The sequence below is a fragment of the Oryx dammah genome, unplaced genomic scaffold, assembly GCF_014754425.2.
Source record: "Oryx dammah isolate SB20612 unplaced genomic scaffold, SCBI_Odam_1.1 HiC_scaffold_8, whole genome shotgun sequence".
Classification (NCBI taxonomy): Eukaryota; Metazoa; Chordata; class Mammalia; order Artiodactyla; family Bovidae; genus Oryx; species Oryx dammah.
In genome coordinates this window covers 18,686,875-18,711,315 of record NW_024070192.1, presented here as the reverse complement: position 1 = coordinate 18,711,315, position 24,441 = coordinate 18,686,875, and the positions used below count along the sequence as shown (strand labels likewise).

Below are 24,441 nucleotides of genomic sequence, written 5' to 3'. Positions count from 1 at the left end.
TTCTACTCCATTCATACCAACACTCTAAAAGGCATCATTTTCATTAGTTTCTAGTTTATTCAGTCTGTGTTTTTCCTACAAAAATAAATAAATATTTCCTTTTCTCTTATATAAAAGAGAGTATGTATACTCTTATGTATACTCTTTGATACTTTGGGGTTTCTGTTTGTTTAAGAAGTGGGTTTTTGTTGTTTGGGTTTCTTTTTGTTGTTTGTTCTTGTTTTTTGGCTGCACCACACAGCATGCAGGATTTTAGTTCCTCAACCAGGGATCAAACCCATGCAATGGAAACAAGGTTTCTTAACCACTAGACCACCAGGGAAGTCCCTGTTTTTTTATTTAACAATATGTTCTGGAATCACTCTGTGCTGCTCCGTGGAGATCTTCCTTTATTATTGTTAACTTTTAATCACTGCATTTGCGTGATTTCATGACTGGAGTACCATAATTTATTCAACGACTCTCCATAGGTATGGAGGTTGTTTCTAATATCTTACTATTGCAAATAAAACTGCAGTGAATAGCCTTGGCATAGCCATTCCATATTCGTGGAGTAGATCTTTCATGTAAATTCCTAGAAGTCTTGCTGGGTCAAGCAGTAAATAAATATGTGGTTTTGTTAGATATTGACAAACTCCCCTCCATGGGGCTTGTGCCACTTTGTCTTCCCACCAGCATTAGAAGAGAAACTTTCCTGAAGCCTTGCCACCAGAGTGTGTGATCAAACCCTTGAATGTCTGCCAGTCACATAGATGAGAAGCCATCTCTCAGTGGGGCTTAATTTGCATTTTGCTTATTATGAGCAAAGCTGAGCATCTCTTCGTATGTTTAAAGGCCATCTGTATATCTTTTTCTGTGATCTGTCTGTTCACATCTCCTGCCAATTTTTCCATCAGATCTTGTTTTTTCTTTTTCTCACTTCTTAAAACATTCTCTATATTAAGAAGATATGCCCTTTATCTGTAATACCTCTTGCAAATATTTTCCCCCAGTTTGTCATTTATCTTTTGACTCGGCTTATGTTTTTTTGTCACTGCAAAAACTATGTATTTAATTTAGTTAAATTTATTAATATTTTATGCATCCAAATTTCGAGGCATAGTTTTTAAAAAAAGGCTTTCCTTTACACACAGATCCATGTTTTCTTCTAGGATGTACATAGTTTGTTTTTTCGATCTCAGACCTGCTTGGAAGTTTATTCTGATGAATGGTGTGAAGTATGGATCTGCTTTGATATCTTTCCAAATGACTGTCCAGGTATTACAACACCATTTAATAAAAATCTGTAAGAAAATTATTGCTTAACTTTCTACGTGTAATAATGGTAGTGCAAACATTTTTTAAGAACTTTTAACTACAAATATTGAAATACTTACAGATAAAATTATATCTGAAACTTGCTTCAAAATAATTCAAGAGAGAGAGAAGGAGGTGGAGGTATGGATGAAACAAGATTGTTTTTGAGTTGTTCAATGTTGAAGTAGGGCAATGGATGATAGGGGTTCTGGAAACATTTTTGAAAATTTCCATAACAGAAAGTTTTTCCAGCGCATAAGATGAGGAAATTTTAACAACATTTCATAAGGATACTCTGAGGATTTGATGAGATGGACACAGTGCCTGGCACACAGCAGTTGCTCAATTAAGGCTCTGTTTCTGCCTTCTCTACCCCAAACAGCTTCCCATGTAGGGGGGCTCCCTAAATCATCCTCCCCGAGAGGGCAGCCTTTCAGACTGACTCCCACAGCCCGGCTGGACAGAACGTTCCTGCTGGGGAAACAGACAACTGAAGGGGCAAAGAAGTAGTACTCGGAGACCTGTTATGCCTTGATGATCCTCAGAAGCCAGAGGGCAGAGAAATGCCCCAGCAGTTTCTACCAAACGCTGTGTGATCTTCAGTCATTAACTCAGCACAGCCCACGGAGGACCTGGCTCTGTTACCAGTGTCTAGACAATGCTAAGAGCCCAGGGCCCCAGGAACTATGTTTCAAGAATAAACGAAGGCACTCAGACCTGCAGCCCCCTCACCATGGCGACTCCGGCCAGACTCCTTCCAGTTAACGGGGGCTAGCTCTGGCCCAGGTGACATGAGCAGCCTAGAGATTGTCCATTTTAGCTTTAGCATCTTCTGCTCTATGGATGAGGGCATCAAGTTTCCTGAGGAGCCCTGACCTAACCAAGCAGGAAGCCAGTGTGTCTTCCAAGTCATTACCTCCCATCTTTTAGTTAATGACCCCTCCCCCTAGGCTGATCCATTCCTACCCCTGTGGCTGCCCCTGGAGATCTTCCCCACAGACAGAAGAACACAACTCTCCAAGCTCTATCCTCATGGGCCAGAGGAAACTTGAAACATTTAATCATTCTTATACAAAAGAAACACTACCAGCAGGCTGATTGACCAATACTGAGAACACCCAACATATATCACAATTTGCAACACTCTTTCTGGGACTTTGAGAACTCAGAATTGGATTAATCATATCCTTCGCTCATGATATGTTCTCATCCTTGGTTCCTGCATGACTTCTTTTTAGTTAGCTGCTATTAAACAGGGTTCCAGAAAAACATCTATTTCTGCTTTATTGACTATGCCAAAGCCTTTGACTCTGTGGATCACAATAAACTGTGGAAAATTCTTCAAGAGACGAGAATACCAGACCATCTGACCTGCCTCTTGAGAAACCTGTATGCAGGTCAGAAGCAACAGTTAGAACTGGACATGGAACAACAGACTGGTTCCAAATAGGAAAAGGAGTACGTCAAGGCTCTCTATTGTCACCCTGCTTATTTAACTTCTATGCAGAGTACATCATGAGAAACGCTGGGCTGGAAGAAGCACAAGCTGGAATCAAGATTGCCAGGAGAAATATCAATAACCTCAGATATGCAGATGACACCACCCTTATGGCAGAAAGTGAAGAGAAACTCAAAAGCATCTTGATGAAAGTGAAAGAGGAGAGTGGAAAAGTTGGCTTAAAGCTCAACATTCAGAAAACTAAGATCATGGCATCTGGTCCCATTGCTTCATGGCAAATAGATGGGGAAACAGTGGAAACAGTGTCAGACTTTATTTTGGGGGCTCCCAAATCACTGCAGATGGTGACTGCAGCCATGAAATTAAAAAACGCTTACTCCTTGGAAGGAAAGTTATGACCAACCTAGATAGCATATTAAAAATCAGAGACATTACTTTGCCAACAAAGGTCCATCTTGTCAAGGCTATGGTTTTTCCAGTAGTCATGTATGGATGTGAGAGTTGGACTGTGAAGAAGACTGAGTACCAAAGAATTGATGCTTCTGAACTGTGGTGTTGGAGAAGACTCTTGAGAATCCCTTGGACTGCAAGGAGATCCAACCAGTCCATTCTAAAGGAGATCAGCCCTGGGTATTTTTTGGAAGGAATGATGCTAAAGCTGAAACTCCAGTACTTTGGCCACCTCATGTGAAGAGTTGACTCATTGGAAAAGACTCTGATGCTGGGAGGGATTGGGGACAAGAGGAGAAGGGGGAGACAGAGGATAGGATGGCTGGATGGCATCACTGACTCAATGGACGTGAGTTTGAGTGAACTCCGGGAGTTGGTGATGGACAAGGAGGCCTGGCGTGCTGCAGTTCATGGGGTCACAAAGAGTCAGACACAACTGAGCGACTGAACTGAACTGAACTGAAACTGGGTACTTTTGTAATAATATAACAAGGATGCAAGAACCCACCACTTAAACCATAAATAAGGATCTTGACACTATCCTACATCTAAGCCCATGCCCCCCACACCCATCCACCCACCTCCCCCACTCAGAAACCACATCTTGATTCCCCGTGTTCATCATGCCCTGGCTTCTCATTTTATATAGTTTTATTGTATCTATACATATTAAATATATTCCTAAAATAAGTACTGTTTTTAGTTATTTTTACCTTAAAAAAAAAGGGAATTGTGCCATATACAATTCCCAAAGGCCTGATTTTTTTAACTTATTATTAAGTAAAAAACTATTTCACTTACTATTTTTTTGCAAAAAATTTGTTATTTTTCATATTAAGTGAAAACATATTCACTTAATATTATTTTCCATTTAATGTTATTTTGCTATGATCCATTCTTTGTTCCCATATCCCATTAGTTTGTTCATTTTAATAGCTATATTATATTCCATCATGTGACTATGCCATATTTGATTCATCTCCTCTCTCTCTGAGAGGCCTCTGGGTCATTTCAGGTTTTTACCATTCCAAATGGCAATGAACAAAACTACTATGAATACTCTGGTCTGTGTCTCCTGTTGCACACGTGAGAGTTTCTCCCAGAAGCAGAATTGCTGGGCCATAGGAAGTACTGACTGAAGCAACTTAGCAGCAGCAGCAGGAAGTACCGAGGGCTCAGTCATGTCCGACTCTTTGCAACCCCAGGGACTGTAGCCCGCCCAGCTCCTCTGTCCATGGAATTCTCCAGGCAAGAATATGGAGTGGGTAGCCATTCCCTTCTCCAATGTATGAAAGTGAAAAGTGAAAGTGAAGTCGCTCAGTCGTGTCTGACTTTTCGCGACCCCATGGACTGCACCCCACCAGGCTCCTCCATCTATGGGATTTTCCAGGCAAGAGTACTGGAGTGGGGTGCCATTGCCTTCTCCGCACATGGAATAGTCCCCAAAACAGACAATGTTTGGGATCACAAAACAAATCTCAAATGACTCCATTTCTTAAACATTCAGTCATATCTAATATGTTCTCTGACACATGGAGTTAAATTAGTAACCAATGTTTACAATAGCCAAGACATGGAAGCAACTTAAGTGTCCATCAACAGATGAATGGATAAACATGTGGTACATATAAACAACAGAATATTACTCAGCCATAAAAAGAAAAAACAATGCCATTTGCAGCAACATGGATGAATCTAGATTATCACACTAAGTGAAGTTAAGTTAAGCAAAGACAAATATTAGATGATGTCACTTATATGTGGAATCTTAAAAAATCCTACAAATGAACTGATTTACAAAACAGAAACAGACTCACAGACACAGAAAACAACCTTATGGTTACTGGAGGGGAAGTGGAGCAGAGATAAATTGGGAACTATGGGATTAATAGACACATACTACCATGCAAAAAAACAGATAAAGAACAAGGATTTACTGCATAGCAAAGGGAACTATGTTCAATATCTTGTAATGAATAACTATAAGGAAAAAGAATAAAAAAGAATTAGAGATATATATAGTGAGATAGATAGAACTGAACCACTTTGCTGTACACCTAGAACTATCACAATATTGTAAATCAATTATACTTCAATAGACAGTTCATTTAAATGTCAACATGATGGTAAGATTAACAGTGTAAAGGCCATTTTCCCAATAAAGAATCTGAGGCTTTAGCAGGTAAAATGAATTCCTTTTCACAACTCCTGGGTGTAGAGCAGAGATGCAAGTCAAAGTTTCCTGAGCACCCCCACAGCTGTGGTGTCACTATCTGGGCGCCAGTTTTTAGAAAGTGTTCTCTTGTACAGCACACACTATAATATTAGGAGCACGAGGGCCCACAACCAGGAAAGCAGTTTTGAATTTCTGTGGTAACCATTTGCTTAATTCTGCTCTGAAAAATCACCCTCAGCACAGCACACCCTCAAGCTCCTTACAGACCAGAAACTTGGGCCAGGTTCACACCCGGCTGACGGAAGAGCTGGTTCTTAATCCCAAATCTGCCAGCTGCCCATGCAGAGCCAGATGTAAACTGCAAATGCAGAAACACGCCACAGCCTTTCTTTGGAAAACTTTTCCCTCCACCTTTCCACTCCAACTTCTCTGATCATGAGACAGAATTCCCACTTGAAGCCCAGGCTCATAATTAAGTAATTCAAAATCTGAAAGTAATTCAAAATCTGAAAGCATGGTGAGCCAGAAGGTAAAGGGACTCTTCCACCTGAATTTGGCCACATGATTTGCTTTGGCCAATGAGATGTAAAAGCAGAGGCTTGAAAAGTGCCTAGGACTGGGGGCTGGTTTTTCGTTACTGCTGAGACCACCATGTGAAGCAACCTGGGCCACCCTCCTAGAGGATGAGAGACCACACTGTCCCAGACAGTGCAGCCTTCCCGGCTGCGTCACCAGTCACGTGACTGAGGCTGTTCTACCCCATCCCAACTGAGCAAGCCCAGACCAGAAAACCACCCAGTCAAATCCACAAAATCATGAGACTAAGTCATGCCACTATGCTGTGGCGTAGTTTGTTACACAGCAAAAGCTAACTGATGCACTAGGCTCCCCACCATGTCCCCTGGTCAGAATCTCCATCTTGGTGACCCTCCTGGCCCCCTATTCTTTTAAGACCCTGCCTTTCTTTGTCAGCTATCTCACCTTCCCACCACCACCACAGGACTGGCTCTTCCCTCTGAATTCCAGTCCAATGGCCAAACACTTCCACATCCATGACCTCCCCCTCTCCTGACCACAACTCTGAGAGGTAAGTATTGTTATCCCCATTTCTCAGAAGTAATGGCTGAAGCTCAGAGAGGTTGTCAGCCCTACTAAGGCCACACAGCTGGTCAATGAATCGGACTTCAAACACTGTTTATTTTCATCTTCATCTCCTGTGGATTAGTTCACAGGCCTCCAAACTGGCAGCTGTCCCCACTGATAACAGTTTGCCTAAATTTCTGAATGTCATCTGCCTTTGATTCCTCACTGTGCCCTGCCTGTTGTTGGAACACCTGCTACTGGGTCCACGTCAGCGCTCCCAGACGTCACCCACCTGCCAGGACTGCACCTGCTCTCTGTAGCCAACCCTCTGGATTTCCAATCTGCCTGCCAGATTTGACTTTCTTCAGCACCTGTAACTCTCTGGGCTTGTCCCCTCAGGGCCTGCTCCTCCCTGGTTCCAGATCTACCCAAGGCAGCCCCTCCCGCATTGTCTGGCACCTCCCCAGAGAGGAGAGTCAAGCCCGTGTCATCAGGGAAAGGGAAGGAGGTGAATAACTACCACATCGGTTTCTACTTGGGCTCTACTCCTGTGGGTTTCTGGGCTTCTAAAGCTTTTGCTGCTATATCTTTGATAAAGTACTTTGTCTAATAGGTTAGAAATTGACCTGTGTATACGTAATCATTAAAATGGGTGAGAAGGAGTAAGATGTAGGTCTGGTAGTCCAAAGCAAGTCATGTAGTCAAGCCCAGATTGAAGAATGGAGAAAGTTTACCTTTGATGAGAGGACTGGCAAATTGTATTGCAAAGGGTCACATATATAGGGGTTGGAGGGATTTTTCCTGAGCTGACCCTTTGCAACCCCATGGACCATAAGTCGGCCAGGCTCCTCTATCCATGGGGATTCTCCAGGCCAGAATACTGGAGTGGACTGCCATGCCTTCCTCCAGGGGATCTTCCCAAACCAGGGATCAAAACCAAGTCTCCCACATTACAGGCAGATTCTTTAGTGTCTGAGCCACCAAGGAAGTCCTTTCTGAGCTCAGATGCTCCCTTATGGAGATTCATTTCCTGTTTGTTTCACAGCTAGATGGAGAGAACATTCCTGGAGAAGGAAGTTTACTTATGTAAACTGACAGTGCATTGGTAACTTTTCCATCAGGCTGTGGTCCCAGGACTAGGACATTGCTGAGCTCAGTGAGAAAACGACAGGCTCGGGGCTCCCTCAAGAGAAGAATAAACTATCTGACGTTTCATTGCCACCGTCCTAGCACTGCGCCTGGCCTTGGTGAGCACTCAAGAGATATCTGTTGAATAGAGGACGGATGATGGAATGACCAAGCGAATGACAGAGCCATCCAGCCATCAGTCTCACCTTTGGAGAGCTGTCAGATGGGTTCTAAGAGGCCACTAGAGAGGAATGCTATGGAGGTGGGGATGTGGGTGGGGGCGCGTCCCACTCTGGAGGGTTCTAGCTAAAGAACCTTCTAACCCTGAGGTTCTGCATCCCGAGAGAGCCTCCTTATTTCACTGGCTGTCACACTGCAGAAGCAATAGCTAGCGTGACTCAGAGATGGTGTGGTTTAATAAATCCAACTGTGAAGTCAGCTTTGGAAGGTTATAGATGTTGAGGTTCAAATGCAGGTCCTCAGCAATTCCACTGCCAAGTGTCCACCCTAGAGAAACTCTAACCCACATGTAGAAGCAGATGGATGTAAGGATGTTCACTGCCACACTGTGCTTAACAGCGATAAGTCAGCAACAGTGTACCTGTCTCTCAGTAGGGGAACCAGAAAATGAATACACCGGGCTCTGTTCACATATTGGAGTACTACAGAACAGTCCAAATGAATCTCTATGCATGTCAGTAACTATATTACTTATATGAACTAGAGATCTCAAAAACCATAGCTGCTTCCACTACCATTCCATTATGTAAAGTTTAAAAACACATATAACAGGGGCCTGTGGTTTACATCTAAATACATATGTAGTCAAGATGGGCAAATGTTCAGGGGCATGGTATCATCAACTCCAGCCACCGGTCACCTGTGGGCAGGGATAGCAGTGGAAATGAAAAGGGGAGAGGCATTTACTGGACACGCTTTTTATTTCTTAAAAAGAAAGAGCAAGAACGAAAGCAAACGTGATCAGCATTCACGTCCTGGAGGTGGGTACTTTTTCTGCACACTTTCTTGTATTTATTCATTCAACAAACATTCAGTGAGGACCTATTATGTGCCAGGCACTGTTCTAGGCTCTGGGGACAGAGTAGTAAACAAAGCCGGCATTGCTGTCCTCAAGGAGCTCATATTCTCTCTGTTTGAAACATGCATAACTCCTCGTTTTGATTTTTAATACATAAGTCCAGTCCTTAACCACTGACTGAGAGGCAACCTGCCTTTCTCCAATCTCCTCCAATCTGCTCGGTTTTCTCTTCCCTGGAACCTCCCATGAGCATCTGGTCCCCTTCCAAGCCCCATGTCAGGAAAGGTCACAGCTGTCCTGTCCCAGAGTCCCCACCTCACCCTGTGGAAGACCCACCTCCTAGCTGTACTGCCCCACCCCCCACCCTTGCCATCACTATCATCCAACTTGCTGGTCACACCCACCACCATTTACCTGAGACCCTGGGGCTGCCTCCAGTGTCTCCCCACCCTCATGCCCATGTAGACACTCCATCCCCCACCCAACCCATCCATTCCTAGAATTCTTTAACACTGACGGCCTCTTTGCCCACCATGGCCACATTCAAAATGTTATCCCTAGAACTGTCCTCCTTGGAAACCTTTCACTTCCCACCTCCTTCTCTGACCTCGGCCTTCTCCTCTTCCAGCTGTACACTCTCTCGCTACTGACCCCAGAAAGCCCCCAGGCTTTTGCCTCCATGTTCTCCCTGCCCTTCTGTTTCTTCCTGGCCACTCTCCCCTCCCCTCCCAGCCTCGGCCCCAGAGGTGATGCTCTGAGCCACTCTCACCTCTTCGTGCACCTCAGCCTCCCACAGCTCCCATCTGGCACAAGCCCTGGACCAAAGCCACCCTCAGTGTCTCTGGACTGAATCACCCTCACCCTGGATTGATGATCTGGAGCCCTGTTGATCCTGCTCCCTGACTTTTGGTGGGTTCCCTCTCTCCTCTTTAGTAATTAATTATTGGTTGAACCTTCACTTCTAAATCCCACCCTCCACCCCCACTCCACTCAACCCCTGATCCTTAATTCTCAGCTGAAGACCGCCCACCCCCCTGAGAAATCTGAGCAATTAACACGATTCCCTGTGACTCCCAGCCTTGCCTCCAACATAGCTATTGGCATCATTCTCACCTCCTCTCCTCCTCCTCAGCAAAGGGGTCGCCCCCTCCCCTGGTCCATCCTTGCTTGTTGCCTCAGTTGAAGGTGGCACCAGCCCTTCCCCAGTACAGAATCCCAGGTGCCAGGCTACCCCCACCCCTGACTGTCCACATCCAAACATCAAGTACTGCTGATTTATTTCCTAAATATTTCTTTTATCATCCCCTCCCTCAAGAATTGTTACCACAGGTCTAATTCAGGACGATCGCTGACTCCAGTCTCTCCAACTCCAGTCATGACCCTCCAACCATCCTCCCTGTGGCTACCAGAGGGAGGCTCCCAAAACATCCATGTGCCATCATCACACGCCTGCTTAAAATCCACAAAAGGCTCCAAGTTGCTCACAGGGCATCACAGGACAATGCCTAAACCCCAGGCACAGCTCCTAGGGCCCTTCATCAGCTGCCAACAGCTGCCAACATCTCCATAGCTCACACTCCCTGTCTCATACCTAAAGCTCCAGCCTCATAGCACCACTTACAGCCCTTGTACATTTCTAGCTCTCAACACTTACAGCCCCTGTACGTTTCTAGCTCTCTCACCTCTGTTCCTGTTGAAGTTCTTCTCGTGGCCTGCAATGCACTGCCCCGCCTCCTCAATCTTCAAGACTCAACACAAGTGACCCTTCCTCCAGGGTAGCTTCCCTGCCCACCCTGGGTTGGGTCAGGCATCTGTCCTTTACCCTCCCCAAACACCTAGTGCATCTGCCTCTATCAAAGTCATGACCGAAGTGGTTTATAACTTTCTCTTTCAGTGAGTCTCTCCCCTGCCTGGTATGTGGCAGGTGCCCTTAGAAAGATGTCTGCACAAAATGTCCAGAGGCAGAAAGATAAGCAGGCTGAACTTCAGAGATTCTACAGCACAAGCATGCTCGTTCCCAACGAAGCATACCCTCCATAAGCTGGCAGTCACCAAACATCCATCCACATGGGCATGTCTCCGCACTCATCAGGAGTGGAGGTGGGCCCCCACTACCTGCAGTGGTTCAGATTGAACACCCGGGCATGGATGTCCATGCATACCCCCCTCCCAGGGTTTCGGATGCCACCTGTCCCATTCCCAGGGCTCCCTGTGGCTAACATCCCAGCCCTGCTATGCCATCCCAGGCACAATACCCTTGTGTCCACCTCCCTGGAGCACACTACCTTGGCCAGGGATCTCACTATAGGACTTTCCATAATGCCTCGAAGGAAGATCAAGTCCAGTTCGGCTGCTCCCGTGGCATTGGGGAGAGATCCCAGGTTGTCCAGGACTTGCTGCATGGCTGGAGGGAAGGAGCAGACAGTGAGACACACAGATGCCAGATAAGCACAGGGGACCCAAACTCACCATAGAAACCCCACCCCTCTTACCCTCCATCCCACAGAAGACAGCCCCTCCCCACAGCACATCCTTCCCTGCCTGGCACTCCAGGCCCTAGAATGCCTGTGGCAGAGGTCCTAAGAGGGGAAGGGCAATTTCCTTGGCCTGTTCTCTAGGCCCTAGGTAATACTAGCCGGGGCAGGTGGAAGGCTCCCAGCACTAGGAAGTGGACTTTGAGGTGGGGGAGGGGAGAAACGGAAGCAGATGTCAGGTTCCAGTTTCTGCCCTAAACCAGGGAACCACATGATTCAATCTCTGGATGGGCTGAAGCCCCAGGACTCAGCCACCCGCACGTGGCAGGCTCAGGGATGAGAGAGATGGCGCTTGGAACATGTCCCTGGAGTGTGAGCCTGGAGTCAGCAGGCAGCCACGCAGGAGGTCAAGGCCTACCCGCCATCCATTAGCAGCTGTGCACTAATTCAGGGTGATTTTGCACAAGTCATTGTCCGTCACAGGCCTCAGTCTTTCCTTCCTGTAAAATGGGTGGATTAAACTGGATGGTATCTACAGGCCCTTCAGCTCTGAAAGACAATCCCCTGGAAATTAAAACAGATCATAGGAAGCCAAAGCTGAGGCCCAGGACACTGGTAGAAGCTGGGGGAAATAGGCACTCTGAGGCTTGGGATGGCTGTGGACACCCAGGGGCAGAGGTCAGACCAAGTCATCCTAGGGATCACCAAACCCTCAGCTGGGGATGGGACATCAGCAAGGGGAGAACACTTGAAGCTGGGCCACTGCTGAGGGGCTCAGCCTCAGGTAGGGGCTGTTTTCCCCCACCAGCAGAGGTGGGAGCTACTGGCTGTGGCAAGTTCTGGGGGGAGGGAGGCAGAAGCAGAGTGTGCCCAGCTGGGGGCAGAGATGGGCAGGGGGTATCATTACTCTGCCACCCTGCCACCCACGCCTACATCTGCATAACAGCACCCAAGCTGGGAAGGAGGAGGGTGGGTACAGTCCCTGGCACCTGTCACTGTTCTCAGCCATGCCCCCTCCTCCAGGAAGGAATGAGGGTGGGCTGCAGGAGGCTCTGAGATTGGAAGCTGGCATCCACTGGTCAGGGACCCTTGGCCTCCCACTCTCTTCCCTCTCATTCTCCCCACCTTTTCCACAAATGACATTCATGCCTGCCCTCCAGACCCCTCCTGCTCATGTCTGGGCTTGGCATCGGTCAGAAACCTGCAAGATCCTTAGTGGACTCAGAAAGAGGCCAGGGCAGGAACCCTTACGACTCTGCCAGGATATCCTGGGACCCTTCCTCTCCTGTCATCTTCATACACAGATTCCCCAGCCTGCCAGCTATGGGAGGGGATTGAGCCAAGGGAGTTGGTGCCCTCACTACAGGTCAGCTCTCCTGGGGGACCGCGCCCGAGACCCTTAGGCTCCGGAGAGCCCGCTCCTAGGGTACCCTCTCCAGATGCCCTAAACCCCTCAGGACCAGACCCCAGCCTCGCCACTCCACCTTTCCCTACCTTCCCTCCGGAGCTCATCTTCCTCAGAGGAGCCCAGGGATATACCCTCCAAAGAGGCCCCGCTCCCTGGGCTCCCGGCCATGGCTGACCCCCTCCGGGACCTGGGCTGTGGAGTAGCCTCCAAGCCGCCGCAGCCTTCCCAGCCAGAGGTGGGCAGCGCTGGAGGAGGTGGGACTCAGGGAGCGCCCTCTGCAGGATCAGCCAATTGTAAGGCTCAGCAGCCTGACCGCCTTGTTGATTGGCCAAAGCCCAGACTGGGAGCAGACAGGCGGGAGGGGGCTGTGAAAGAGCTGGGAGGGGGCCGGGGAAGGGTCCTCGTCCCACGGTGGCCAGATTCCCGTTTGAATACCTACCACTAAAAGGCAAGGAGGCGGCTGAGGAAAGGTTTCCGGCCGGGGGGTGGGGGCGGGGATGTTGTTAAGCTTGCCCCCCATCAAGACTGGAGCGGTACTCAGAGACCCTCCCCTCCCAGAAACCCAAGGTGGGTGGGGACTTGGCCCCATCTTATTCCAGTCCCTCTCTTCTAGAAGTCCCTCCTCAATTACACCGCCTGCCACCTCCTCCTCGAGACTTCCAACCGCTCCTCTCGGTCCCCTCACCAAGCCCAGTTTTCTTTACAGTGACCCCCTCAGGGTCAAAGGAAGCCCCCAAGAACGACTCTCATCAGGAGGCAGTTGGCACAGCCCTCAGACCCCACATCTCAGGAGTAGCTTCTCCATCCCCATCTCCAATTGCGCCACCACCACCCCACCCCCACCCCAGCCCCGCCACTTGCTTCAGGGGCAATGCCTGTGGGCAAGTCAGGCATCTTGGGACTGGGGTACTGGGGACTTGGGAAAAGGTGAGGGAGTATTCATGCAGAAGAGACTAGCGTGGGCAGGAAGGGAGGGGTTTTGAAAGTTACCCCAGCCCAGAGCCACCATTCCTTCCCCTGAGACCCTGCACCCTTGAGGCCACCACTAGGCACTGCTGCTGCCACCAGACTGCCATTCCCTGAGGAGTGGCACAGGGTCACAGCACACCCTGGTTGCCATGGCAGCAAGCAGGATTACACACTAGAACATTAACCCAGAGATTTAAAGGGACAGCTCCACCTGAAAGCCCCATATCCCAGCCTTAATTCAAAGAAAGGAGGGAACTGGGTGCTGAGGCAGAGCTTCAGGTCTGGAGTCCAGGGGCAAGGCATCCAAACTCTCAGCCCATGCCAACACCCACGCATCTCCAACCCTCAGGGAAAGAGCTCCTCCACCTTACTAGAAATGGAGTTAGGGTCTCTCTGCAAGAGGAAAACATCCACACCATCTCGCTCCCTTCACGATGATAGTGACCATATCGATACTTGGATCAGGGTAGAAGGACCCTGCTAGCTTCAATCTCTGCAGAGGCCAAGGCAAGGATCTCTGGGGGAAGGTAAAGGGGAAGGGGGGCGGTGAACTTGACCTTAAAGGCAAGGGTACAGCTGCTATCAGACCCATGGGAAGTGTAATGACCACCAAATGAGAAGGGGCAGAAGCCACCATTAGAGTTTTGAGGCCAGGAGCCAGTCCAACCCTGGGGCAGGCACAGAGGCCCACCTGAGGGAAAGACGAAGCTTCTGGCCTTTGCGTCGCCTATAACCTCTTTTCAGAGGAAGAAACGCAGTCTCCAAGAGGTTAAGCAACTTGCTTTGCTTAAGTTGCTTTAAGCAACTTTCTTCCTTTGGATACAGAAAGCCTGTGACACAACACCCAGGGGAGCAGGTGCCCCAGGAGTCCTCAGAGGAAGCAGACCCTCACACCTATCTCCTGAACTCCACTCCCTACCCTGTCCCCCACCCCATCAGGGCCCATCAAGCGGCCTGCAGCAGGGAAACCAAAGCGCTGGGCCTTCCCCTCCCTCTACACCCCTGCCAGGCACCATTAATGGGTTTACTGGACAGCCCCAGATTGACAGGCCTTTAATCACAGGCTCAGGGATGGGCTTAATTAACCCCTAAGCAGCTTACAGAGGGGCCCAGGCAGGCTGGAGCAGTGGGGAATGCACTGAACCCTCCAAGGCTGCAGCAGCTAGGGGACATTGGGACAGTCTGGCCACTGCATGGAGAAGAGGCCTTTCCTGGGGGGACAAGGGTGTCACAGTTTAGTTCTGGCCCCTCACAGCAGCCTTCACTTTCCTGCTTCAGCTTTTCAGAGGGGAGGGCACAGAGAAGTCACTCTAACTGAACTGGGAGGCCTGGAACATCTTGCGGAAGCAATAGCAGTGCCTAGAGAGACAGAAGGGGCTACACGGTCAGGAGGCACCCAAACGGGGATCAATGAGAGAAAAACAAGAACGGTTCACAATTGTTAGGGCCCTCTGAGAGCCTGAGTACAGGGCACTTCACCTGGTGGGTCTCTGCATACACTCAGGGTGTGATCCCTGAACCCCTAGAGTAGAATGCAGACTTCGTGCATAGAAGCCTTTGTCTATGATGAAGGCCCTCGGTTTGCATCAGATTATCAATAGGATCCAGGACCAATGCAAGTTAAAAACACTGATCCTGTCCTATCACCTCATTCTACAGATGGAGAAACCTAGGTCCTCAAAGCAAGGTGACCCTGACTCAGGGTCAGAGGTTAAAGAGGTAACAACAACTCAGTAGCACAGCATAATAACTGTGAATGTCCCTAATGGTAACATGCTTTCCCTATTATAGCCTTTGAGTTTCACATCACCTCTTGACAGAAGAGACACAGCCTCCAAGAATCTAAGCAGATGGTTCCTGAGGCGTCCTAGCTTGTCTGGGTGGCCCACAACCTTGCCCTAAAACCTCCTACAGAACTAAGCCAAGGCTTCCTGACCTGGCATTCTCCACAGCCCAGCACACACACACTCCCACGTGTTGGTCCACGTTACCTATCTGGGGGGCACTGCACTGTGGACGTCTCCAGAGCGTGCATCCCCCTCCATGGAGGTGAGTTGTGCTCTGTCTCCAGCCCCACCCTGGGGCAGGTGCAGCAGGGTGATAGAAGTTGCCCAGAGGAATGGCTGAGCAGCTGGATGGAGCAGCTGCAGCAGGGTCAGTTTGCTCTTACAGGGAGCTGTGGCAGTGCCTGACTGTGCTCCCCAACCTGCCTGGAATCCCCTGAACCACTGATATAACTGACATCCCAACCCCCACTTCTTACCAGTCTCGGAGTTAGTGGCTGCAACCGGCATGGTGAAATCAGCAAGGGCTCCTGAAGGAAGGTAGAGAGGAGGTTGAGAAGGCAGAAGGGCAAAATAATGGGGAAGGAATTAGGAAGGACCTCCCCCTCAGGAGGAGCCAGTGGGGTAGGGGGGAGGGCACTGCCCTGATACTAAACTATCCCATAGTTCTGGGAGGCAAGAAGGGCAGACATGACACACCCACCTCTCCAAGGAGGAGGAGACAGAGGATCAGAGAGGTTAGTTGATTTGTCCAAGGTCACGAAACTAATAAAGAGAGCTATGGGGACTTCCTTGGTGGTCTAATGGCTAAAATTTTGGGTTCCCAATGCTAGGGGCCTGGTTCGATCCCTGGCCAGAGAACTAAAACCCACATGCCAAAACCGAAAATCCCACATGCACAACTAAGATTCAGTGCAGCCAAATAAATGAATAAAAATATTTTTTTAAAGAAAAGGAGAGCTACAATGAAACTCCAGGTTTTATGACTCAAAAAAAATTATTTCTGCCTACCATCTGTCTTTTATATGTTATTTATTTTGAGAGAGAGAGAGAAAGGATGGGGAAAAGTCCAATGTGAGTAAAAAGGTAAAAAGTAAGAAAATGGGTGTTCCCTGACTTTAAGCTCCATGGGCCAAGAATCACAGCTGTTTTATTTTGCCTCTGGATCCTAGACCCAGCACAGTGAAGATGCTCTACAAACATCTGTTCATCTGTCTGGCAGAAATGACATCATACCTCTCTAGGGCCTCTCTTGCTTCCTCTTTCTCCCTTTACCCCTTCTTAGCCCAGAGCTGGGACAAGGAGAGCAGGGGGGCTCTGGGCAAAACCCACCACGGAACTTATAGACCCAGTTTCCATCCCGGGTCCTCCTGGAATAGAGTTGGATCCCTTATTCTCCAAGGAAGGCTGCAAGTGGGTAACCCACCATCCTTCATCCCTTTGCCTTTCTGGGCCTGTGCCACTGGAGAAAACCCTAATTCCCGGTTGCCATGACAACAGGAGGCGCGGTGGCTCCCAGCAGGGGTGGGGGAGTGGAAGAAAGCATCTGGCAGTGCCCACTTTAGGACTGAATGCTACTGGGCCCTGGGGGTGGGGGAGCCACGATTTCACCTCCTCCCCCTAAAAAGGTCCCCAGAGGGACCACTACCTGATTTTAATGAAATCCTCTCTCTTCCTATCACCTTCCCAGGCCTGAGCAGGTCATCTATGCTCTCTGCTTCTTGTAATTTCAAGTAGCAGAAATTACAAAAGTGGAAGGATGACTCCCCTTCCTCCTGGATCTGCCCCGAGGACAAGGAAGAAAGGAGCTTTAGGGGAAAGGGAGGACATCCCCTGTCAGGCTAGCACCCAGACTGGGAGAAATGCCCAGGATCCACTGTGCCAGCTAGTGCCCTGGGCACAACCCCTGCCACCCCTATTCCTAGAGAGCATCAGAGAGGGATCCCTTTCTCCCGACCCCCCCAACCCCACCCCCGGCCCGGCGCGGGTCCTGAGGACCTGGAGCCTGCAGCTCTCTCCAGCTGGCACTACTCTCCCAAGTCCTCCTTCCCCAGAGGGTGGAGGGTGGGAAGAGGCAGGGAGGATCCGGTCCCCAGAAGTCTTGCCCAGCCTGCCTGGGTTTTCTCCCTGAGAAGTCGGTTCCCACGGGCATCGGCTAGCTCTGCCCTACCCCCACCCAAGCCTCTGGGAGGGCGGGGCCGGCTGTGCCCACAGGAGGACAGCAGTGCCAGGCAAACCAGCCTGGCTCCGAGTCAAGGTCCGGAGCCCAGGCATCTCAGAACTCGCACCTCAGCTTCCAGAACCCTGGGCCCACGTGCCCTCTCACCCCTATCTCCAGGCTACCCACACCACCCAGGGTCGGTAGCCGATGTGGGCCCACCGATAAAGGGGGAGGTTTCCTCCGAGCTCTGTCAATACGCGTACAGAGAGACATAGAGGAGAAAGGTCTGACAAAGGAGCTTTGAAGATCTACAGGTCGTGGGGAGCGGTAGGCAGACTGCAGGATGGGGTCTAGTGGCCAGGCGGGCCTGCACGCACCGACGATCAGAGCGCCCCCGCCCCAAGAGCCCAGCCCTAAAACGCTGGGCGCTAGGACCCGGGAGGAGGGGGGTGTGTTGCGAGCCATCAAAGAAGACTCTCTGCGTGCGCGCCCGGCGGAGACTAGGGGATGAGGTCACTGAATGGCTGCACACCCCGCACCCCCGCCCGCGTCCTCACGCTCCCCGCTCTGAGTTGACCTAACTTTCTGGCCCTGACTCCTCGCTCCTGTCACCGACCCCTTCCCAGGTCTCCAGATCCTAGTCCTGGCCCCCGACCCAGACCCGCCCCCTCTACAACCTGGGAGGCGAAGAAGCAGCACACCCCCTTCGCAGGACCCTCTCCCAGGAGAGATTGAGGTGTTGGCCTCAATCTCAACCCCCCAAGGTGGCAGGGGAGCCAAGGGGACCCACACAACCTCCGTCTTGCGCCCCCACCCCCGGAAGAGCTAATAACACTGTTCTTACGTAATGCCCGGCTCCGAAGTCCCCAGAATCCGCACAGTCCTCGGAGAAGCCGCACGGACACTCGGGCCCCGGCACAGCTCACCAGGCTCTGTGCCTGACGTCACTTAGAAGCTCTCACCGCAGGGGCGGGGGGCCAGTGTCCACGGGCAGCGAGGTCTGATCTCTCTCTCTAAGAGCCCCGAGAAAAGGGGAGTGGGGGCGGGAGGGTGAGAGGGAGAGAAGGGGCGGGAGGGTGAGAGGGAGGGGAGGGGCCAGAGGGAAAAGGCCAGGAGAGGTGTAACGCAGAGAAAGGGCCCCAAGTGCCGTTCCAGAACCAAGAAGGCCCTCGGGTGGGTGCTGGCCAGGGGACCGGAGGGCGCCTACCTGCGCCCTGAGAGGCCCCTAGCTCCGGGTGGCTCCCGCGCAGCCAGGCGCTCCGCGTTTATTGCTTGTCAATCGCTACTCCGGCTCTTAAAGCGGCGAGGCCTCCTCTGCGCGAAGGGGCGGAGACCGAGAGAGGAGAGGGAGAGGGTAAGGATGCCGCGGGACCACCCGCAGGAAAGTACCCTTTCCGAGCAGCTAGTGGGTAGGCAGGGAGGTGGTGACTTAGGAGACACTACACAGCCCACGATTCCCCGACCCGCAGCTGGCTTCCTACCCGGGGAAGCAATGACTGGGACCTGTACCCACTAGTCTCTCGGCGCCCAGTGATTCCCTTAAAAGGGCGATGGTAAGAGACCCGCCCCCTTCTCTCACCTTTAGACCCGCGTTCCAGTTCAAGGCTTGTCTCACCTTTCCTCATTATCCTGCTTCCCAACTGGGTAAGAGAGTAGAAGTTTAGGGAGACCCCTCAAGGAGCAGAGACCCACCTCCATAGGACCTCAAATTCAGAAGCAGCTTTTAAGAATTCTTTGGTGGATACCTGGATCCCAGACTCGCTAGGCGAATTTGCAAAAAAAAAAAAAAAGGCGGGGGGGAGGGAGGCGCGCTGAGACCATATTTCAAGCCTGGACCGGAGAGCTGGTCCATACCCCAGTTTACGGAATACAGAACAAGGTGACTCGCCATCCTTCTTCGTAGTTCCATCTCAAGAAATAAAGACAAACCCAGTTGCCCGCCGTCACCCCAGCTTCTGGCTCCACTGTAGACCTGCACTTAGTTCTAGCCGTGGAGTACTGAAAGCTCAGCCGGAAAACTACGAAGTGCGCGGTGCACTCAGGGTCAGCCGAGGTACTACTCTGGCCGCGGTATTCCCCACCCTGCACCTTCTCCAACTGCTTTCTAGAATATGAAGGTCTCCTAAGATCAGAAATGCACTGCATTCTGGAAACTTGCTTGGAAATCTCAGAAATGAGTTTGACTTGGAAATTGATCCTGGAAGCAGGGGGGACTGGTCCCCTTGTTGCAGGAGACTCAGCTTGCCCTGAGCTCCGGCGATCATACGTTTCAGTACCGTTGTTGTTTAGTCACTAAGTCTTGTCCGACTCCTTTGCGAACCCGTGGACTGTAGCCCGACCGGCTCCTCTGTCCATGGGATTTCCCAGGGAAGAACACTGGAGTGGGTTGCCATTTCCTTCTTCAGGAAATCTTCCCAGCCCAGAGATCAAACCTGCGTCTCCTGCATTGCAGGCGGATTCTTTACCACTGAGCCACGGGGGAAAGCCAGGTTTGAGTATAGGTAAAGAGTTTGCCTGCGGTGCAGGAGACCTCGGTTCGATCCCTTTTTACTGAGCAAGGAGAAGAAAGTTAGTTAGCGACCCCAGATGGCAGGGACTGGAATTACAGGCTTCCGTCTCCAACCAAAGAACTTGCTGGAACAAAATGCTTTCTGCCCTCTCTGCTGCCTTCAAGCCAAAAGATCTTCCTAATTCAATTTAGGAAGAAGTCCCCTGGAGTTCCCTGGTGGTCGAGTGGCTAGGACTCTGCGTTCCCAATGCAGAGGGCCCGGGGTTCGATCCCTGGTCGGGGAAATAGATCCCACATGCTACAACAAAGAATAGGAGTAGCCAAATACATTTTTTTAAAAAGAGAAGAAGTCCTCTTCCCATCATGAGAGCTACCCTCCACTCTAGCCTGTCCACCTGGCTATTTGGTGGTGGGGAAGTGGAAGCATCTTGAATCTCACCATAGTATTAATTACTTCTCAGTCAGGCAACTATTACCCCATAGCAACATACAGCAAACTTTTAGTTTCATTCAAGATCCCCAGAACAAGGATCCCTGATTTTGGCCCTCTAGGAAATGGAGCCCAACTCATTACTCTTACCAGCTGCCTCCTCGCACTCCCCCCACCCCACGCCCCACCCCATTAGTCAGTCAGCAAGCATCTCTCTTATAAGGGCCTTATAGAATGCCAGCTCCTCACATCTGTTCAAGACCGTACAATTGATAAATTGTTTAATTCTCACAACAGCCCCATGAGGTTACAGAGAGAGGAGAAACATTTCCTGATACAGAGTAGGATGCTCTTATTCTGGTCCAGATAGGGTGCCAGCCTCACCGATACTGTCAGATACCAGCTACAGGGCCAGCATCAGTGATTCCTGAAGGTGGAGGTCCGGAAGCAGGAATGTCAGACACACAAATCACTTTCTAGCAGTACAACTGAATGTCATAATAGACGTGCTGTGTTCTAAGCAGGGCCCCAAAGAATGAGGGTGTTACTGATGGGATATAGGGTAGCTGGGGCAGGAAGCAGGTTTGAGGGGTCCACAACGCATTCCATGGCAGTTAAAGGCTGCCCCCTCTGCCGGTGTGATGGAGGAACAGGGGGAGTAAGGAGAAATGAGGCGGTGGGGGTGGGGAGGAGGTAGGTGGAAAAGAGAGGAATGAGTCCTCTTCCTCTGAGGTCTGTCTTCTTCCCTGCCTGCGCCCCAGAAGTCACAACGGTGTAGGCAGTGTCTCTGCTTACCCTCAAATCGAGATATTCCTCTGGTGGATATTCATTCCAAGGCTTTGGGATTCAACGCACAGAAAGAGATAAAACTCGGAGCTGCTGCTGCTGTCACTTCAGTCGTGTCCGACTGTTCTAAATTTTCAGCAGAAGTGAAGTGAAATAAGTCCCTCCGTCGTGTCCGACTCTAGTCCATGGAATTCTCCAGGCCAGAATACTGGAGAGGGTAGCCTTTCCCGTCTCCAGGGGATTTCCCAATCCAGGGATCGAGCCAGGTCTCCCGCATTGCAGGCGGATTCTTTACCCGCTGAGCTATAAAGCCCTAAAAGAGCCGGCGCTATATTGAGTGATGTTGCACTTCCGGTAATGACCAGCAGGGGCCGCCAACAGTTACCCCCGAGTCTGTTTCTTCACCCACCCGCTCGGATCTCTTAGCCCACTACCGCAGCAATTCACCAGTCTTGTTCTAGAAGCCTTTTCTACTGTCTGTATCTCTCAGTTAAAACAAAAAAGTTTGGAACCATCACTGTAAGTATACTTATATTTATATATTATTATATGAAGTGAAGTGAAGTCACTCAGTCATGTCTGACTGCGACCCCATGGACTCTAGCCTACCAGGCTCCTTCGTCCATGGGATTTTCCAGGCAAGAGTACTGGAGAGGGTTGCCATTTCCTTCTCCAGGGGCTCTTTCCAACCCAGGGATCAAACCCGGGTCCCCTGCATTGCAGGCAGACGCTTTACCGTCTGAGCCACAAGGGAAGCCATATTATTATATGTATGCTACTAAATAATCATTAGAATTTTCGAGTGTGATTTTTAATATACATAGTATCGAAAAGTCTAATGATTATTTTTAAACTATAAATAGAAGTTCCAGTATTTTCTTACCACACCCTAAAGGATCATCTGATGCACCCCTAGGTGCATTCCCCACTTCGAAAACCGAATTTCTAAAGAAAACCAAATTTCTATGAGAAAGGATGCTCTTATTCTGTTCCAGATAGGGTGCCAGCTTCACTGATACTGAGTCAGTACCAGCTTCAGCACTAGCATAACCCAAGCCTCAACAGGGCATCTGGACAGCTAGCTGTGCCCCCACCCCCCCACTCCCCAATCCTGGCCTCCAGGGTCAAACCAAATTCTCCCTGGAGAACCAAATGTTCTGGGCCCTGACTCCCATCACAACCTCAGACATTCTGAAACCCCCTCCACCATCATCATCACCTGCCAGCCACACACCAACCGGCCCTGCCCCCACATCAGATACTGGTCTAGAGGTCCAAAACTTCTCCCAGAAGCCGCTGCCTTGCCCTCCCCTCCTCACCCCACCCCTGGCCCAACACTTCCACTTTGCCCTGCCTCCTTGCTTTACTCTGCCACAACCCCATGGGGTGGGGTGTTCTGGAACTAGAGAGCTCTGCGTTGAAATCCTGGCTCTGCCATGTGGTATATGTGTCCTAGGTCAGTTACATAACCTCTCTGAGCCTCAGTTTCCTCATCTGCACAATAGGGAGAACAGCCTCCACCTTGGGAGAGGGCACAGAGTGGACGCCACAGTACCAGGCACACAGAAGATGCCCTATAACTGTGGCTCCTTCCTGGGAGTAGGTCTGAGCAGGCCCTCACTAGGTGCCAGCTGAGCAGTGGGTGGTTAGTCTCTCTCTCTGGCTGTCTGATGTGCCCATAACTGACCTCGGGTCCTCCTGGGGAGCGCCCCCAGGGCTTCTGGAGCCCCAGGTATCTGCTACAGACAGCATGTCCTCTTCCTTCCTGCCCACCTGTGAGTGGCATCCTGCCTAGTCCTAACTGTGCCACCCACCACACTTATCCTCTTTCCAGCACTCAATCGAGGTGGCAAGAGCTTTGCTTCAGGCACCATGTAAGGGGACCAGGCATAAGTAGTCCATCAATGAGAGTAGGGACGAGCTCACAAAACGCTTCCCTGGTGGCTCAGATGGTAAAGCATCCGTCTGCAACGTGGGAGACTTGGGTTCGATCCCTGGGTTGGGAAGATCCCCTGGAGGCTACCCACTCCAGTATTCTGGCCTGGAGAGTTCCATGGACTGTATTGTATAGTCCATGGGTTCGCAGAGCCGGACACGACTGATCGACTTTCGCTTTCTTTAACTTCACAAAAGACAGTGCAGGCTCTGGGCACGGGAGGAAGTCCTGCTATCCACCCCCGTAACCCAGTGTGTATTGCTGGAGACTCCCACACGCCAACTGGGCCTTGGAGTGCCCCTGCAGACCCTGGACAAGGCAGGAAGGTGGAAGGGTCAAAGATGAAGGAATGGAAGGAGGCTGAGTTTAGGAGAAATGAGAGAGATCTTTTTCATCTGAGTCTGACACACCTGCCTCCTCACAATTCACCCCACCGGTTAGATCTGCATTCTTCGATTTTCAGAAAGCTTGCTCGTAATTCAAAATTTTATCTTGCAATTATGGGTTGATGCTCTGTGCTCTAAACATCATCCCCGCCAGAGCCACTATTTGTAAGCACGCTGCCAGGCACAATTCCTGTCTCTTCACATGTGTTCATTTCTTTGATCCTCATAATTACATACCGAGGTGGGGAATACTATCACCCCATTTTACAGATGAAGAAACTGCACACAGAGAAGTTAAGCAATTTGCCCAAAGGCATTACACTGCTAAGTGGTAGAGCTGGTATTTGACCCCAGGTCATCTTGGCTCTGCTGTACGCATGCTGCTCCTCACTTCATAGCTACTATTATTAGCTTCCTTTTATAAATGAAGAAACTGAAAGCCAGAGAAGTTCAGTCACTTGCTTAATATCACCCAGCAAGCAAGTGGCAGAACCTGGCTTAGTAGGTTTGGTTAGTAAAGAGATTTGCTTGGTTTCTCACCAATTATTCTTCAATTTCCAAAAACATGGTAAGTCGCAAAAAGAGCTGAACTTAAATAACATTTAAATTGGACTTAGTTTAAGATCACTCATATAATTATCAGCCTTAAAAGAAATAAATACTTAAAAGCAATTGTAATCTTCCTTGCTAATCCTTAGCTGTTATTCATCACAGCTTAATCTAATCTTTAATTTATCTAACCTTGATTATAATACTAATGCGCCTTAAATCTTTTATTAACTTGGCATCAGATACTGGATTGAGAAAGGCTTAGCGGCTCTCGAGAGCACCTGGCAGGGATACCATACTGCAAGCAAGAGTCTTCTAGTTTTTGGAGAACAGCTTCCACCTCATACACAGAAAACATGGCCATTTGGCCTTGGTTTTCTCATCTGTAAAATGGGAGGATTAGTTAACTAAAATCCCT

The 24,441-nt window shown here is 49.9% G+C and overlaps 1 protein-coding gene across 2 annotated transcripts in view; it reads right to left on the bottom strand.

Moving 5' to 3' along the window:
- The window catches only part of MPP2 (membrane palmitoylated protein 2), a 30,522-nt gene extending 11,700 nt beyond the window's left edge, over nucleotides 1–18,822 (bottom strand). The window contains exons 1-3 of one of the 2 annotated variants that reach the window (XM_040245202.1): nucleotides 18,635–18,822; nucleotides 15,746–15,796; nucleotides 10,917–11,035 (exon numbers count right to left, since the gene is read on the bottom strand). In XM_040245202.1, coding sequence (XP_040101136.1) covers nucleotides 10,917–11,035; nucleotides 15,746–15,776 — 150 coding nt within the window. In that variant the 5' untranslated portion in view covers nucleotides 15,777–15,796; nucleotides 18,635–18,822. Of the gene's footprint in view, nucleotides 1–10,916; nucleotides 11,036–15,745; nucleotides 15,797–18,271; nucleotides 18,531–18,634 lie in introns of those variants that run through there. The other variant, XM_040245201.1, reaches the window with a different exon arrangement.
- Between the last annotated feature and the right edge of the window lie 5,619 nt (nucleotides 18,823–24,441).